This window comes from Balaenoptera musculus, chromosome 5 (assembly GCF_009873245.2).
Source record: "Balaenoptera musculus isolate JJ_BM4_2016_0621 chromosome 5, mBalMus1.pri.v3, whole genome shotgun sequence".
NCBI classification, from domain to species: domain Eukaryota; kingdom Metazoa; phylum Chordata; class Mammalia; order Artiodactyla; family Balaenopteridae; genus Balaenoptera; species Balaenoptera musculus.
The window spans coordinates 95357390-95374686 of NC_045789.1; the positions used below are offsets into that span (position 1 = coordinate 95357390).

The 17297-nt window shown below is 35.6% G+C and overlaps 2 protein-coding genes across 5 annotated transcripts in view; one reads left to right on the plus strand and one right to left on the minus strand.

Moving 5' to 3' along the window:
- The window catches only part of LCORL (ligand dependent nuclear receptor corepressor like), a 182034-nt gene extending 171166 nt beyond the window's left edge, over positions 1-10868 (plus strand). Inside the window, exon 8 of one of the 3 annotated variants that reach the window (XM_036852220.1) lies at positions 8604-10868. In XM_036852220.1, the coding sequence (XP_036708115.1) occupies positions 8604-8784 (181 nt within the window). In that variant the 3' untranslated portion in view covers positions 8785-10868. The remainder of the gene's footprint in view (positions 1-8603) is intronic. The other 2 variants (XM_036852221.1, XM_036852222.1) reach the window with 2 other exon arrangements.
- Positions 10869-11008: 140 nt separating this feature from the next.
- NCAPG (non-SMC condensin I complex subunit G) overlaps positions 11009-17297 on the minus strand; it is a 38380-nt gene continuing 32091 nt past the window's right edge. For both annotated transcript variants that reach the window (XM_036852212.1, XM_036852213.1), the window contains exons 17-21: positions 15367-15528; positions 14997-15135; positions 14550-14633; positions 12228-12303; positions 11009-11303 (exon numbers count right to left, since the gene is read on the minus strand). In XM_036852212.1, the coding sequence (XP_036708107.1) occupies positions 11204-11303; positions 12228-12303; positions 14550-14633; positions 14997-15135; positions 15367-15528 (561 nt within the window). In that variant the 3' untranslated portion in view covers positions 11009-11203. The remainder of the gene's footprint in view (positions 11304-12227; positions 12304-14549; positions 14634-14996; positions 15136-15366; positions 15529-17297) is intronic.

Genomic DNA, 17297 nt, shown 5'->3' on the forward strand with positions numbered 1-17297 from the left:
CATGGACTGCATGACTTAAACAACAGAAATGTATTGTCTCACAGTTCTGGAGGCTGGAAAGTCCAAGATCTGGAGGGTTCTGTTGCTGGTGAGAGCTCTTTTCCTGGCTTGCAGGCCATTTTCCTGTTCTCTGGTATCTCCTTCTCGTCTTATAGGGACATCAATCCTATTGGATTATGGCCCCGCCCTGTGACCTCATTTCACCTTAATTACTTCCTAAAAGCCCTATATCTCTTAATATATAAATCTGAGGCAGGGAGACGGGAGGGCCAGGGGGGAGAGAGGGGCCGACACAATCCAGTCCATAGCAGAAGAAATGGGCAACAGTGTTGAATGTTGTTAGGAAGGCAAAAATGTTGAAAACTAAAGATCGTTCATTAGACTTATCATTTCATGGGTGACTTTAGTGCTGCCCTCATGGAGTAAAAGGCCTGCAAGCTAGATTGGAGTAGGTTAAAGAATGAGAGGTATCGAAAATGGTGGTAGCAAGTATAGGACAACTCATTAAAGTAATCTAACTCTAAAAATATTAACCTCAGGAAGGTAAAAGATTGAGTGAAGCCTTGTTTTTTAAGGAATGAGAGACCTCGCACTTGTTTAAACGTCATGGTGAGGATCCAATTGAGAGGAGATGGTCTATTATTTATCGCCACAGTAATGCTACATTACACACCACCCCAAAACTCATTAGCTTAAAGTAAATAAGCATTTATTTCACTCATGAATCAGTGATTGGCAAATAAGCCTGGAGGTTCTTTGGATATTGGCTGGGCTCCCTCGAGTGTTTTGGGGTTAGCTGGCTGTCAACTGGACGGCTTAGCCCTGCTCTGTAGCAGCTTCCCCCTGCTATCAAGTGGGACAGCTTAGCCCTGCGTCTCTCATAGCCATCCAGTAAACCAGCCCAGGCATGTTCTCATGGCAAAAGCAGAGGTGTAAAAGTGAGCATAAATGCCCAATTTCTCAACTTCAGCTTGCATCAGATTTGCTAATATCCCATTAGCTAGAGCAAATGGTGAAGCAGAATGAGAGGACATGGTAAAATGACAGGGCAGAGAGAGTGCATATAGTGACGGGTGAAGAACTGAGGCTATTAATGGAATTAGTCTGCCACAGATGGTATATTTAAAAAAAAAAAAAAAAAAAAGAGGGTCGGAATCATTGATGATGATCATTGATAAGTTCCTGAGAAGGCCTCTGGGAACAGGGTTCAAAAACATTTGTTTTAAGTCATGCCAAGTTCTGCAGTCTTTTACAGTTAGTTGGCATTAATTTAGATAAACAACTAGCTAATTGCTTTTACTTTCATATTAATTTAGTACTGAAGTTTTCTATTTTATTTTTATAAAGGTATATGAATCACATGTAGTTACTGAATATTTGAATACAGTACTGCTTTAGGCACAGTTGTGTTGTACCAATTTAATATACAAGTTCACTAAGAAATTCAGGGATCCCTACAAGGCCAAGAATCACTTCAAAGTCACATAGCAGTGCAAACTGTTCATTGATTCCTGGAGAGAATTTGTTTTGTACCTTTGATCTGACTGCAATCTCCTTCATTCCATTCAACTAAAAATTCAGGTAGATTATCTCATTTCTCAGTAGAAATGATTCAGTTCTAAATGTTTTCTTTTGAATTCTTGATTACCATGGTCTGCTCTCTAACAATCATGGTAGCACTTACTAATTAAGCACATACTATGCACCATGTGCTAATCTTTTTTTTTTTAACATCTTTATTGGAGTATAATTGCTTTACAATGGTGTGTTAGTTTCTGCTTTATAACAAAGTGAATCAGCTATACATATACATATATACCCATGTCTTCTCCCTCTTGCGTCTCCCTCCCACCCTCCCTATCCCACCCCTCTAGGTGGTCACAAAGCACCGAGCTGATCTCCCTGTGCTACGCGGCTGCTTCCCACTAGCTATCTATTTTACATTTGGTAGTGTATATATGTCCATGCCACTCTCTTACTTCGTCCCAGCTTACCCTTCCCCCTCCCCGTGTCCTCAAAGCCATTCTCTACATCTGCATCTTTATACCTGTCTTGCCCCTAGGTTCTTCTGTTTTTTTTAGATTCCATATATATGTGTTAGCATACAGTATTTGTTTTTCTCTTTCTGACTTACTTCACTCTATATGACAGACTCTAGGTCCAGCCACCTCACTACAAATAACTCAATTTCGTTTCTTTTTATGGCTGAGTAATATTCCATTGTATATACATGCCGCATCTTCCTTGTCCATTCATTTGTCGATGGACACTTAGGTTGCTTCCATGTCTTGGTTATTGTAAATAGTGTTGCAATGAATATTGTGGTACATGTCTCTTTTTGAATTATGGTTTTCTCAGGGTATATGCCCAGTAGTGGGATTGCTGGGTCGTACGGTAGCTCTATTTTTAGTTTTGTAAGGAACCTCCATACTGTTCTCCGTAGTGCCTGTATCAATTTACATTCCCACCGAAAGTGCAAGAGGGTTCCCTTTTCTCCACACCCCCTCCAGCATTTATTGTCTGTAGATTTTTTGATGCTGGCCATTCTGACTGGTGTGAGTTGATACCTCATTGTAGTTTTGATTTGCATTTCTCTAATGATTAGTGATGTTGAGCATCCTTTCATGTGTTTGTTGGCAATCTGTATATGTGCTAATCTTTTATTGAAAAAGTAATTTTCCGAAAATTGGTTGCAGTAAATTGCAAATCTAGGGCTCTAATCCGAGACTATCAGATTCCAAGTCTTGCTCTTAACCACCAGGTTCTTCTGCTCCTCCAGTAACCACATCAAATAATCAAAAGGAAGTCAGAAAAAATGGCTGACTTAAAATCTCCCCCTTAACAATCTACCAAAGCCTTTAAATTCATCAGTATCTTACCAAAGGGAAATTTTACTCTTGAGATAAATTAAGTCTTTTTAAAAAACCAAAAAACCTGTACAACCTAACTCTTAGAGACTTTGCCAACAAGAGAAAGGATCTATTTGGTCGTGTTAGACCTCATGGTTCGCTAGTGAACCATGTTTACCTGGCTACACTGTATGGCTTTTTTACATTTGATCCCCTTTAAGCCCAGAGATTCAAAATTAAACTGTCGTATTATTATCTGACTATACAAATTATAGGAACAAACTAGTATGGTGAACACTGTAGAAACAAATCATACACATATCTGCCATACTTTATTCCCACACATGTAATTTTTTATTTTGATTTTTGTTATTAGTACTAACTCACATTTATTGACTCCTTACTATGTGTCCAGCTGGGCACATTACATGCATTCTCTATGCCAGGTGCTTTATTTACATCAACTCATTTAATAATCACATTACCCTTAAGATGTGGTATTCTATCTTCACTATCCAGTTAAATTGAAGCTTAGAGGCTAAGGAGTGTACACTCAGCAGGTGAGTGATTTGATTCAGGATCAGAACTCAGGCTCTAAAGTCTCCCTCTGTCCCACTTTCCTAAAATCCTCATCCCTAAAGACCTATTTCAAATGTTTTTCCCCCTCATCTCCCCACTTCTGGGATTCATCTTTCCCTTCTCTGTAATCCCTTTGTCCTTAGCTACTCCTTTTATTTTTCACTGCTTTTAATTCTGGTAATTTATGAATACTTTTTCCCCACTGTCTCCTTACCAAGCTGCAAAACCCTTGAAGACAGATACCATCACAGTCTTTTGTATTCCTAACATATTAGGTAGGTACTGGTTAAGGATTTAACTTTACTTAACAGCGGACCTGGCTGATGAACACATGCCAGCTCCATATAGAACTGAAACATTTTGCTCTGTGGCATGGTCCTCTATAGTGGCCTCCTAGAACCTAAGAACCATCACATTTAGGGTCCAGTAGACCAATGCCTTCATTTTTATAACTTCTTATTACATCCAAAACATGGGAATACACTTGTCTACTTCAGGAAGGTTCTCTGCTCTAGTTTTGCAAATTGACAACCATATCATGATATTTGGACAGATTTGTAGAGAGATCAGGGTCAAAGACAGTGCTGAGCTACAACTATTCAGTAAATTTTTACTGAATTAACAGTAATTAATTCAGTTAATTATTTCCAAAGGAAAATAAACCAGTCACCCACTGGCGTTAAGTAAGTTCAAATTTGATGGTTTCAGGGACATTATAGCAACTATTCAAATTCCAAATCCTATATCAGAATTGTTTATCCATGCATACAACTGAGTTCTTTCTCTCTTTGAAAAGATAAACTTGTGTTCCCTGAAACCCTTAACCTAAAGAATAGTTTTATGGTAGCTTGCATGTCAGTCTCTGCCCTAACGTTTTTTTCTTTTTTCACACTGAGAAATTAAAAGGTATGACTGGCAGCCCCCTCTTTAGTTAAACATAAAGAAAATTCATGCTCTAAACATATAAGTCTCCGGGATAAGGTTATGGCCGTAGACCAGACATGTGGTGTATGTTAAGTATTCTAAAGAAATAGATAAATGGATATTAACACGAAGGGAGAATCATGACAGAATCACAAACCAAGAGTCAGTGTGCAGGATAGTGTAAATAGATCATAGGCCCTGAAGACTCACTTAGTTGTGTGACCTTGGGTCGGTCATTTTACTTCTTTGAGCCTCAGTGGATGATTGTTAGAACTTAATCAGGTAATGTAAAAAAGGCTTTTAGCATAGTACCTGGTATATAGCAACTGCTCTACAAATGCTATTTTGGGGCCTGTCTTGATCACACTAAAATTTGTTACCTGCAATGTGGCTCACTTAAAGTTTATTGTATGACAGAAATGAACTATCACATATCTCCAGTAATAAGTAAAACAAGTTTAAATTATAAGTTCTATATATTAAAAATTATTTTTGTTAGAATTATCAGTATCATTACTTTAAATCACAGATGATAATTGTTTGGATTTTCATAACTCACAAATGATTTTTATCTTTTATACTTTCCAAATGCACATATTCTATAAACTTTCATTCAGATGGTGGAAAGGGGCTTTGTCTTAGGGTGAGTGAAATTACTGAAGTATTGAAAATAGGCTGAGCTGTCTGCCATAATCATTGCAGGCACCCTTTGCCCTTATTCAGCCTCACTTACCATCTGGGTTCCTAGATGGTAGAGATAGAGGTAGAAGGGGCCTTACTTCGGATAGGTACCTCTCTTCAGCTTCTTCCCCCTTTCACCAAAGTATGTGCATTTGCATTTGTTTATAGCTCCATATGGTTATTAAAGCATGTTAACTGACTCTCATTAGATCATCAGAAACATGTAAGCAGGGAAGATGTCATTTAATTTTTTTTTTCTACAGATGAGGAAAGTGAGGCTGAAGGAGGCTAAGGTTACATGTCCAAGGTCATAAGGCTGATTATTAATATTGTCAGAACTGGAACCTGGGTCCTTACATTCTTTTCCCCAATTCTTTACTCTCAAGAGTACCACTGGATACACTATTGCTGGGCTTTCATTAGAATCCTGGATATGGACATATAAAGCCACTTTATCAGATGATTCAAATGCTGCTCCTTAAGCTTTTTAATCATGATGTAAAACAGAGAAGCCATGAAATAAAAGACATAAATTTGATGATATAAAATTTAAAATGGATTCGTGACAAACTCACTGTAAGCAGATACAAACAAAAAATAAACTAGGCAGGGTGGGGAGGGGTGGGATTGTAAATCACACAGAACACAGGATTAATTCTTAACTGCCTGGCAATACGAGAAAAGTCATCATCTGAACTGGCAACACAGAAAAGGAAATACAAATGGCTTCTAATATGTGAAAATAAGTTTAACTTTACTGAGAAGAGAAATGCAAATTAAGCAAGGGCATACAATTTTTTAAGCTTCCCTAAATTTTATTATACATTGTTATAAGAGTGTGAGGGAAGACATTTTCATATATCATTGGTCAGAGTGTAAAAAGATACACAGTCTATGAAGGGAATTTTGGTAATATCTATCAAAATTTTTAAAGCACCCGTTGACCCAGCCATGCCAATCCTAGACATCAGTCCTGAAGATGTACTTGCACACATACTTAAAGAGACACATATAAGAATATTCAATATATTGATATTTTTAAGCAAAAGATTGGAATAGCCCAAAAGTTTATCAGTTGAAGACTGGCGAAGTCAATTATGACATAGCCATAGAATGGAGTTCTATGTAGCTATTAAAAGAATCAAATATTCATTGTACAAATATGGAACAATCTCCAAAATATATAAGCAAGATACAGAACAGTATTCAGAATTGTGTAGGGGGAAAGGAGATATTTGAAACAGACATATATACATATATATCAATGCGGAGAGACTATCTGGAATAATACACAAGAAATTGGCAACAGTAGTTGCTCCTGGAAGAGGGGCTAGGAGCAGTGAGAGACTTCATTGTATAACATTTTGTAGTTATTGATCTATTTTTAATTTTGCAAATTTATTACCTATTTTTAAAACATGAAAAAAAATCATTGTTTAAAAACTACATCGAGAAAACTTGAACATTTATTAATCTTTCACTTGGTACAAATGTATATGATTCTATGACAAATTTCTAACATTAAACCTAACTAGTCAAAATTTTAATTTCCAAATATAAAGGTATATTTGTTAAAAATTCCTGTAGACTGCAAATTTTTTGAAAGCGTGGACTATATCTTCATCTTTGTATCCAAAAGTGCTTTCTGATGGGTATTCAATAAATGTTAAATAAGTCGACTGGTAGAGAAGATGGAATTGAAAAGTGCTCTGGTAAGTACTGGATTATAATTAGAGATCGAGATTCTTATATTAGTCCTCATACATCTGGTTAGAACACTCTGAAAAAGAGCAGTTTATTTTTCTATTTTCCTATATCTTAGTTTCCCTATCATCTCTTAAAAAAAAAAAAAAAGCAGGGAGGTGGGGACTAGAAAGGTCACTTCTAGCTCTGCTGTTCTAATGCCTCTGGTTCTAGCACTTCAAGATCAGTAGTGCCCAAACTTCAAACACCAGCTTGTTCTTTTTTGTAGGTATATATTTATGAATTAAACATGTCAATCTGCATATTGGTACTAACATTTAGTTCTTTTTCTTAACTATTTTCTTCCCATGCATGTGTATAGTTTTGTGTATCCCTGGCGTTTGTGTTCCCAAATTTGGAGTACACTCTCTAGAAAAGTAACTTTAAAAGTCTTTAAAGTATTGAAAAGAACAATAGTGTAGTTATTGAGTAGTATTCTCTGATGAATACACCTTTGTCAATCAAATAGCAAACAGAAAACAGAAAAAAAAAAATCGTTTTTAGGACTATGATTTGTTGCTCCATGCCATTGTTTTCTTATTTTGGCGTTTGATGCCTGATACACTAACCTACCAAGCTACCTCAGTTAATATCATTGTATTTTTATAGCTTGCTTTAGAGTTTCTCAAAGAGTCATACATCAGACTTTCTTGTTTTGAAAATACAAATAAAAGTATGAAGACTAGCAGTCCTTGGAGGAAGGAAAAGCATTACTGTTATTAATCATATCTCTAGGTTTTGGATTTTTTTTTAATGATGATTTACTATTTTTGATGAATAATCTTTTAAGCTGTCATTTTGTTTCATTATCTATTTATAAAAATTGAAACCATGTCATTCGGTGGAACTGGGACTGTTTGGGGAGAACTCAACTCAGTGAAAATATGATGGCTGTTAAAATATGGTTCAACAGGTTAAATCTCTGGCTTATTGAATGGCAAGTGAGTTAGTTGTTTGAAGTTGTAAGGAGAGATCAGGAAAATTCTACCGAAATCTGGATGCTGCTGCCATTTACCGACTCTAATAAGCCACTAAAATACACAACTCAGCTTCCTCTTTACGAGTGGGAAGAATCATTGACCTGCAGTTGAAGAAAGCTTAGGAATGATGTAGTCTAACTGAACTAATGAGTTGTGTCAAATGAGCTAATGTATAGCAAGCTATTAAATCATTTCTAAACGTAAGGATTCACATCTGAAGATGTGAATTGACTTTAATATTACACATGTGGAGTGCTAGCTATCCTTTGGACTCTCAAGTTTCTGTGATTTTAGAGAAGATTCTCATCAGAGAGCTAGTAGACAGGCATAAGGGAAAGAGCAAGGACTGTATTCCAGTTCCAGCCCGTGACTCGACTTTATTTGTACTGGAACTCTCTGTGACTCACTTTTATCGTTTCTTATGAGCTTACAGTATACCAACCTTGCTTGGTGGTTATGAAATTTGAGATAATGCATGTGAATGTGCCTAGAATATGGTAGGCATTCAACAAAGGTTAATTCCTTCTTGTCTCAAAGTAGCTGTGATCCTGGTAGGTTAAAGGAAAAGTTAAAAGGGTTGAATCCGGCCAAGCTCAGTAGGTTAAATATAATTTCTGATGTATACTGATGTATATACTATTTTTGTCCAGTGGTATCTGAGTGACCTCTCGATTACCTGTGTTGAATTCAGTTCATTAAGGAGGCAGGAGCTAAAAAAACCCCAACAATCAATCATCTCTATTGTTTAGAGGTCTGAACAATAAAACTACTGAATTTTCTTTTACAAGGTTGATAGTTTCTTTGAAATTAAAGTAAAACTAAAGTGCTTTACACTTTTTTTTTCCAGCATGCTACAAGTGAAAACTGATGAGAAAGTGAATTTGTCTGATGGGAATACAGCAAGTTGCCCTTTGAGCCCCATTAAGATGTGCCTTAATCGTCCCATTGAATGGAATCTGAATTTGACAGCAGCATCTCTAGCGAGCTGTACAGTTCATAACCAAAATCTCAAAAGTGAAGAGAAATAGATTGCAGTTCTTCTTGCACTATCCTTATTTTGTACGTCAACATTCTTCCTGCTGATAAGCATTTATCGATTGATTGATTTTGAAATATTTCTAGTCTTGTGATTTGTCTATATATTAAATCATTAGCATTAATCATTTTGATTATATTCTTTGTATGTTTTTTTACATGTTTTACACCAGACCATTGTGGAATTTTGCAGTACAAATGGATTTTTGAAGTTTCTCTTTTTAATGGTATTTTGTGAATTTTTTACTCCCTAAGTAAGTTTAAATATATAATTGCCCCCAGTTTTATTTCCGTGCACAATGTCTTAATATATAATGCATTGTGAGATTTAGAAGGCTAGTATTGTAAAGATTTGTGATTACCTGACCCATGAACAGTTGTATAACAGGTGGATACCAACTACCTCGAAGCAAATTGGTAAAAGGCAAAGGTATCTGTTAGAAGTATATCTCTTTCAAAGTTATATATGTATAGAAAAATTGATCATAGTTTATCATCAAGTAGCATGTTTCCATTCATAAGGAGAATTTGAACTGATCAGTTATTTCTCCTCTGTACTTTTAAACCTATAAAGTCTGGGTTTTAAGAGCAATGGCACAATTGCATGTTGACTCTTCAGCAGATCTGTGCCTCTTGCAGATAAGAATACTGTTTGGTTTTTGTAAATTATCCATTTTGAATGAAAAATGGTAAATGGATTTACATCCATTGATTTTACTGTATTTTAGCCATTTATTTTAAAGTGTAAAGGGATGTCTTAAAATGAGGATAATATTCCTTACCTCTTTAGTAGTACAAAAGCATAGCTTCATCATTGGCTTATGTGATTGTGTCCAAAACTTGAATAGTAAGAATACTCAGAGTCTGATGCTTAATTTTTCCCACGGCTGAGAAGGAAAGCTTTGGTATGGTGGTCCATGTAAAGTATGTAAGAACATGGCTCCTTCCCTTTGGATAGCCTGGCTATGGGTTAAATGGGATTTAGTTTATTGTGTTTCTAAAGACTTTTACTTATGGCACATTTTGTGTACCTTTTAAGTCCTTATTTCTCCCAGCCTACCCCAACCCCCAAATTATTTTTAAAAAGACAGGGATTTAACAAAAAGGCTTACATAAGGAATTTGAAGCACAGGAAAAGACACAGAGCCAACAGAATGAGAAACAATCATCTATTTTTCATTGTTTTATATCACCACCATATCTGCCTTTTCCTTTTTCTTAATAAGCATTCTTTGTAACCTTCAGACTCCTTTTATATTTCTAAGTTTTATAAAGCACATATACATATGTAATGTAGCAATCTGGCTCAAAAAAGCACAGCATTCTTACTTTAGCTCCATCTTAGAACATCACCTTAAATAAATGGCCTCTGGTAAATAAACCTAAAAAAGCACAATTATTATTAAAACCAATGTATTAGATCCAATGTCAGGGTATTTCTATTCTGAATAATAGAGATGATTATCAGAGGAATAAAAGGTGTTTGGTTGGGAGTTACAGAAGGAAAGAGGGCTGACTTGACACAGTGTAAGTTTCTTAAGTCAGGCAAGTGCCAATTCAGAAAATAAATTTACAGTGAAGAAATAGTGCTCATTCATACATTAGTATATAGTGGACTTCCTGTCACATCACATTCTTTTCCTACTAGTATTTTTTATTACCCACAATAAATATTTTGTTATGCCAAAAACATAGAGAACTCCATGATTAATATGTATATGTGAACATTTCCCTAACCCAGGAACCATCATAACATAAGCAAACTTGGGCTCTCATATGCAAACATTCTAGGAAAAAAATTACTCATGCATGTAGCATTATCAAAATATTTTTAAGTGTAAGAATCACAAAATTATCAAAATGATAACTGTTGAACTTGGATGCTGGGGACTTTGGTTCATTATACTAGTCTTTCCTGGAAGTAAGCTCCTCTCTAGCCAGTTTGTGGTACTTCATTTGCCCTTAAGATGTCGTTTTTAAAATGTGTTCTGAGGTGTTTTTATCTATGTTGGATCTGCCACATCTAAGTCAAACTTTTCAAATGCAAGCTACCAGCTAGTTACATTTAAAAGTTGTCTATAATGCCATGATTTTAAATGTGAGAACTCATAAGCATCACCTGGGAAAGCTGTTAAAAAGCAGGTTCCTGGGCCCACCTTAGATCCTGATTAAATCCATGACTGATGCAGATGGTCTGTGGAGCACATTGATGGACGCTGTCTCACTGCTTCAATACAGGCTAAAGTAATGTGGAATCACACAGCAGAAAGTTCTACAAGAATCAGACTTCTTCTAATTTTCATACAAGGGTAACTTTATTAAAGCAAAGAAATGAACATAATTTTAAAGGACATTTTTCAAAGGACTCCACCTCCATCATTTCTTCTCCTAATTTTTATCTTCACTGAGAAATTATGCAAGGTTAAGTTTACTTTTTTCTAGTGCTGCTGTCTTGGCTCGTCTTGGTAGTCTCATCTTCATTTCTGATTCTGGCTCTGGAACTTCATGATCACTAAACAGATGTTGAAATACACCAATTTAAATACAAGCTTTAAAACCGGTTTATTTATAAATAAAACTTTGTTTCTGTCATTCTATCAGTGTGTGATTGATACCCTGATTCCATTAAGCTTAAAACTGAAATCTCAAAACCAAAAAACACCGATTGGCTATCCAGCAAAGTGAACCTAACTCATTTTTTTTTATATCTACCTGGAACCTGTTATTATACAGAAAAAAGCAAAAACCAAAAACCCAAACTTCTATAATGAAGCTTGTAATTAAACAGGAACCATAACAACTGCCCAAGAGTTTTTTGGGAAACTCAAGTAGTGAAAAAATAAGTTCTATTTATTTAGGCAATACATTCCTAAAACACTGTAAACAGCAAGTTTCCCCAAAAGATACTTTAAATTTAATTAAAACTTGATCTAAAGTTATAAACTGAAAATATATATTTTACCTATGAATGAATGAATGCAAGACAGCTGTAAACAGCTTCCAACAATAGCTTATTGGCAGAAACCAAAAATAAACAGTATATCACTAATATCATCCAAATTATAGGCAGAATTATTCTATCATTGTAAATGTAGAGAACCCAAATCTGAATCTCAATAGTTTGCTAATTCAATTTCAGAGAAGTCATACATACATGATCTTATAATTAGAGGAATACGTGGAAATACAATTTGAAAGAACATAAAGATAAATACCTAGTACTAAAAGCCATGTCAACGAACAGGAAAAGCACACAAGCCAGAGGAAGTCAAATGCTTTTAGATACATAATCTAAAAAGCTGTAAATTTTCACGGATTATCTTGTTACATAATCACAGTGTAAGCAAACTACAATTTTTTTTTTTTTTACTTCTAGACAAATTTCTTTTTAAATGAAGATAAACCTCTTTACATATTCTAGATGTGCATGGCATACCTTTCAGAGTCAGCCTCAGCCTCAACAGTCTGACGTCTCCTGTTCGTTCTAGCTGAAGCTATCACTTTTCTCCGTCCTTAAAGACAGTATATAATTCATTATCAAAATCTATTATCAATTGCTCATTTTTAACCTGTTTTCTGGGCTACTCAAATCCTTTATTTTTCCCTCTTCAACACCCTTTCCTCCTAGTTCCCAGCCACCTTGGTACAAATTATCAACACCATGGAGAGAAAAGGAACCCCAGCAAGATCAAAATTTTACTAATTTCTTTTGTAAGCTCTTATAATAGGCAAGGGAAAAGATGGAAATTGAGTTATAGGTGGCAAATTTTGTTCAATTTATTTGGGGGAAAGAAGCATGTGAAAAATGTTATATAAAGAAAGTACCTCATAGCACAAGGTATATGGAGAACCTAATGAAAATTAAGGTTAAAAAGAGAGGTTAAGCCCATAAAACAGATCCTAAGTAAATAGAACTGTAATCAGTAAGGTATGGTCTATTGTAAAATATTCAAACATATACATGGTCAATTCAAATGTGTGTTCTAAAACATTTCAGTATAAAAGTTAAAGCCCTTTATATGCTGGGGGGGTTACAAAAATTCTACTAGCTAGAAATTCACAAGGTTAAGCAGTGAAGTGGCCTGTGATGCTCATTTATGATAATAAAACAGCATACATAAATGAAGTTTGAGCTATTAAAAAAAAAGAGGTGGAGTTCTTATACCTGACTAAAAGCAATCTGATTAAAACCAAATTATTCAGTATGATCATTTGGTTGAAATTTATATACCCTACTTATTCAAGTGAGACTTTTTGTTTCTGTTTTCTTCCAACTGTACATATTTGCTTGTAAACTTCTAAAGCAGTTATCCCCAAGAAAACATCCAACAATATGGGACTAATGTGGAACAATTATCCAGCAATTAGCATTTAAATAACTGATTGGCTACAAAACAATATTATTTTTTTCCATTTAGAAAAAAATTAAGTCTACACAGAAAAGGGCCTCAAAAAATATTCTTCAGGGATTAAAATAATGGTTGGTTCATAGGTGGAATTATTAGCATTCTTTTGATTAGTTTGCTTGGATGTGTTTTCTGATTCTTCTGTAATAAGCATGCATTGCTTTTGTAATAAGAAAATAATAATAAAAGATTAAAAAGACCTTGAATTTCACATTATTTTCCTAAGTGATCCCCTAATAGTCAACATTTACTTTATTCCAGCAAATCCCCTATTGTTGGATATCCCTTTGAAAATAAATTATGTTGGGAAAATACGAAATAAAACAGAAAACAGAAGCCCAGAAAAATACTAGGAGGATAAAAGGGACAAAAATGCTTAATCATATAAAGGACAGACCACAAACAACTGATAATATAAATATAAAATCATCGTTCATCATTTGATAATAAAAATCTTAATTTAACCCAAATAGTCCTTTGCAGTATGATCTTTTGCATCATATTTCTTTCAATCAAAAGCACTTGAAGCAACACTGATGTCTTTCAGACACAAAGCAAAACCTAATATCAGCTAAAACAAATCAAAAAGAAAGTTAAGGATACTGAAGACAATGAATAATCTTTATACCTATCTAAGGAAACAAAGTATTTCACTGGATAACAAAACTGAAAAGTTTTGTTACAAGGTTAGTCAATCCAGGGGACTTCCCTGGTGGCTCAGGGGTTAAGAATCCGCCCACCAATGTGGGCAACACGGGTTCGAGCCCTGGTCCAGGAAGATCCCACATGCCATGGAGCAACTAAGCCCGTGTGCCACAACTACTGAGCCTGCGCTCTAGAGCCCACAAGCCACAACTATGGAAGCCCACGCGCCTAGAGCCTGTGCTCCGCAATGAGAGAAGACACCACAATGAGAACCCTGCACACCGCAACGAAAAGTAGCCCCTGCTCGACGCAACTAGAGAAAAGCCTGCACGCAGCAATGAAGACCCAATGTAGCCAAAAATAAATAAATAAATTAAAAAAAAAAAAAAAGAATCCGCCTGCCAATGCAGGGGACATGGGTTCAATCCCTGGTCCGGGAAGATCCCACATGCCGCAGAGCAACTAAGCCCGTGCACCACAACTACTAAGCCTGCACTCTAGAGCCCGCATGCCGCAACTACTGAGCCCACACACAACTGCTGAAGCCCACGTGCCTCGAGCCCGTGCTCCAAACAAGAGAAGCCCCCACTCGCCGCAACTGGAGAAAGCCCATGCGCAGCAACGAAGAACCTAATGCAACCAAAAATAAATAAATAAATAAATAAATAAATTTATTTTAAAAAAAAGCTAGTCAATCCATATATTACCTCTGTTGGTCTTTTGCTGAGTGGATTTCATTCGGGTTGCTTTTACACCCTTGACAGGAGTTATATATACTTCTTTGTTGTTTTCTATTAAAGGAAATAATACAATTATTAATTAACTAAATTAAAAGTAGCCTCATGAAATACTTTAAATGATCAAATCAATGACAACCAGTCCCAACAGCAGCTATTGAAAACTTATCATAAATAAGTGTTCCAAAAAAATGTGAACACTGGAAAATAAGCAAGCAAAACTCTTAGGGATATACACCAAAAAACTATACAGTAAACACTTATCAGTAATACACTTTCCTAAGGGGATTTAATTAGAAAAGCTTTTCTTCTGTTTCTGACATACAATCACATATATGTTAGAGAAGGAAAACAATGTATCTCAGTAAAGATGAAAAGGACAGAATCTTATAAATACTCAGGTTAGTATGTCATTACCATCTTCGCTTTGAAAAACAGTTGTAGTTGTGTTGTCATCCTGTGCCGCTACAACTTGGTCACCATGTTCTTTATTTCCTTTTTCTAACTGAACCTTGATTTTCTCCAAAGCTCTCACACACATTCTATCTTTTACTTGCTGTAACAGAAAACTTTTTTTAATGCAGAATTTTCTAATCTTCTTTCAAAAACGCTATATACTGATAAAGTTAATAAAACATTCTAAAAATTCTATTAAATTTATGAAGGAAATATTTACTTCAAATGAGCAAAGTCACAGCATACTAATGTATGTGTAAATTAATAGAATCATGTAAATTCTACTTTGATAAAAATTTATACACATTAAGAGTAACTAGAAACTACATACCTCCAGAATCTCATTCAGTAGAACCAGAAGATCTTTAGCAAGACTGCTGGTGAGTTCTAAAGAACTCAAGGCTTTCGTATAGACCCGAATTTCTGGTGAATATGGACATGTTAGGATCTCATTGCAAATTTTTATAGCCAGATTGTCATGAACTGTTAAGGCCTGGAAAATCAAGAGAAAAATCCTTGTCAATTGAAATGGTATGATTACAATACAGTCTGACACATCTATCATTTCCAACTAATTATCTTGACATAATCCCAAAATGTCTACAACAAAATTATCATAGTCCTCCCCACGTGAGCTCCCCTTCTTGTAGAGTGGATGCTGTGGTACAGGGCCCAGATCCATCTGCTTTACTACTGACCATTCATTCTCCAGGCTACCACGAGTTATGGAGGCTAAAAGTTCCCAGGTGCAGAACTGATCCAAGCTGGAGACAATGGGCTCTGCCTAAGGTCACACCTCCCCCGCAAGGGTTAGTCCCCATTCAATAACTGGTAGATGTACAGGTACAACAGCCCAGCCTTGTTTCAATTCTGGACAAAGCAATTCTGGAACTTCTGTGAGATCAGCTGGGACCTTAAGACTGCATGACAGTTCAACTTCTTCCTCTGCCCAATCTATTTCCCTCACTCCTCCAAGATGCTGATCATGAGAGTACGCCCTAATGTCAACAGCTTCTTTGAGGTCTTCTGTCACCCACACTTAGGACCTCAGAGTTATCTCGGATTCCTCCATCTCCCTTGCCTCACACAAAGTTCTTTCTTCTAGGCTTTTCTACTCGCAATTTTTTTTCTATGTCAATTTCTACTACTTTTTTCTGTCTACTTTCTACTACGACTTTCTATTATTCTTTTTCTGTAAGCTTTTATCTCCTAATTATATCAACTTTTAATTGCTCTTTATTAATATTCTCTCCCTATTCCTCTTACCAATTCACCTCACCTAATGAAACTGACCACCAAATTAATCTTCCTAATAAGTAACTGTCATCCCATTAACCCTTTCATTATACCCTTTCATTATACGCCCTGCAAATAGAGTCAACTCCAAATTCCCTATCCTAATGTTCTTCCCTAACAGGCCTATTCAGGATCCTTAGCTGACAGATTTTTTCCATAGTTCCCCAACATGACTTGTACTACCAGCTACATTTAATCACCTTTACTAAAAGTCTTTCTCTCTATCCAAACCACTCCCCAAATCCCAACAAGGCCTAAGTGAATTTTACTCAGTGAGATTTAAAACTAGTAATGCTGTACTCATCACCCATACCACATGAAACTTGCCATCTTCTAAAGTGCTAAAGCACTTTGTAGCTATATCACGGACCCTTACTATATTTTGCCTTAATATCCACTGTAATCTTCTTTCCAATAACATGTAACATAGTAACTCAAATGAAGTATGCAGTCACTAAATAACAAAACAGAAGACCAATATTTTCAACTTAATCAGCTGGCATCTGAAATAATTAACACATTAATTTTCAATATGGTGAATGTTTGATCAAATGATATTAAAGGGTTAAAAACCAGCCTACATGTAATTTGTGGGAGAGTATGCACTTACTATATCTTCTTCGAATTAAAAACAAAACTAATAAGCATGAGGTGAGTTTCATTCTTTGAATTCTCCTTCCTTGTATCAGAAACAGAGCAGGTAAGCCAACAATTGAGGACTCAATGAGTCCTACATAACAGGTCATTATTCAGAATGATTAACAGCCAGAACTAGGTGGGGAGGGGGTAGTAAGGGATGATGAATTTTCGGTAACTTCTTTTCAGTAGCAAAAATGTTAGCACCGATTACTTCTATTTTTATATGATTATCTCCCCATTTCCCAAAAGATTTTTTTTTTAAATTAAAGTATAGTTGATCTACAATATTATATTAGTTTCAGGTGAACAAGAGAGTGAGTCAATATT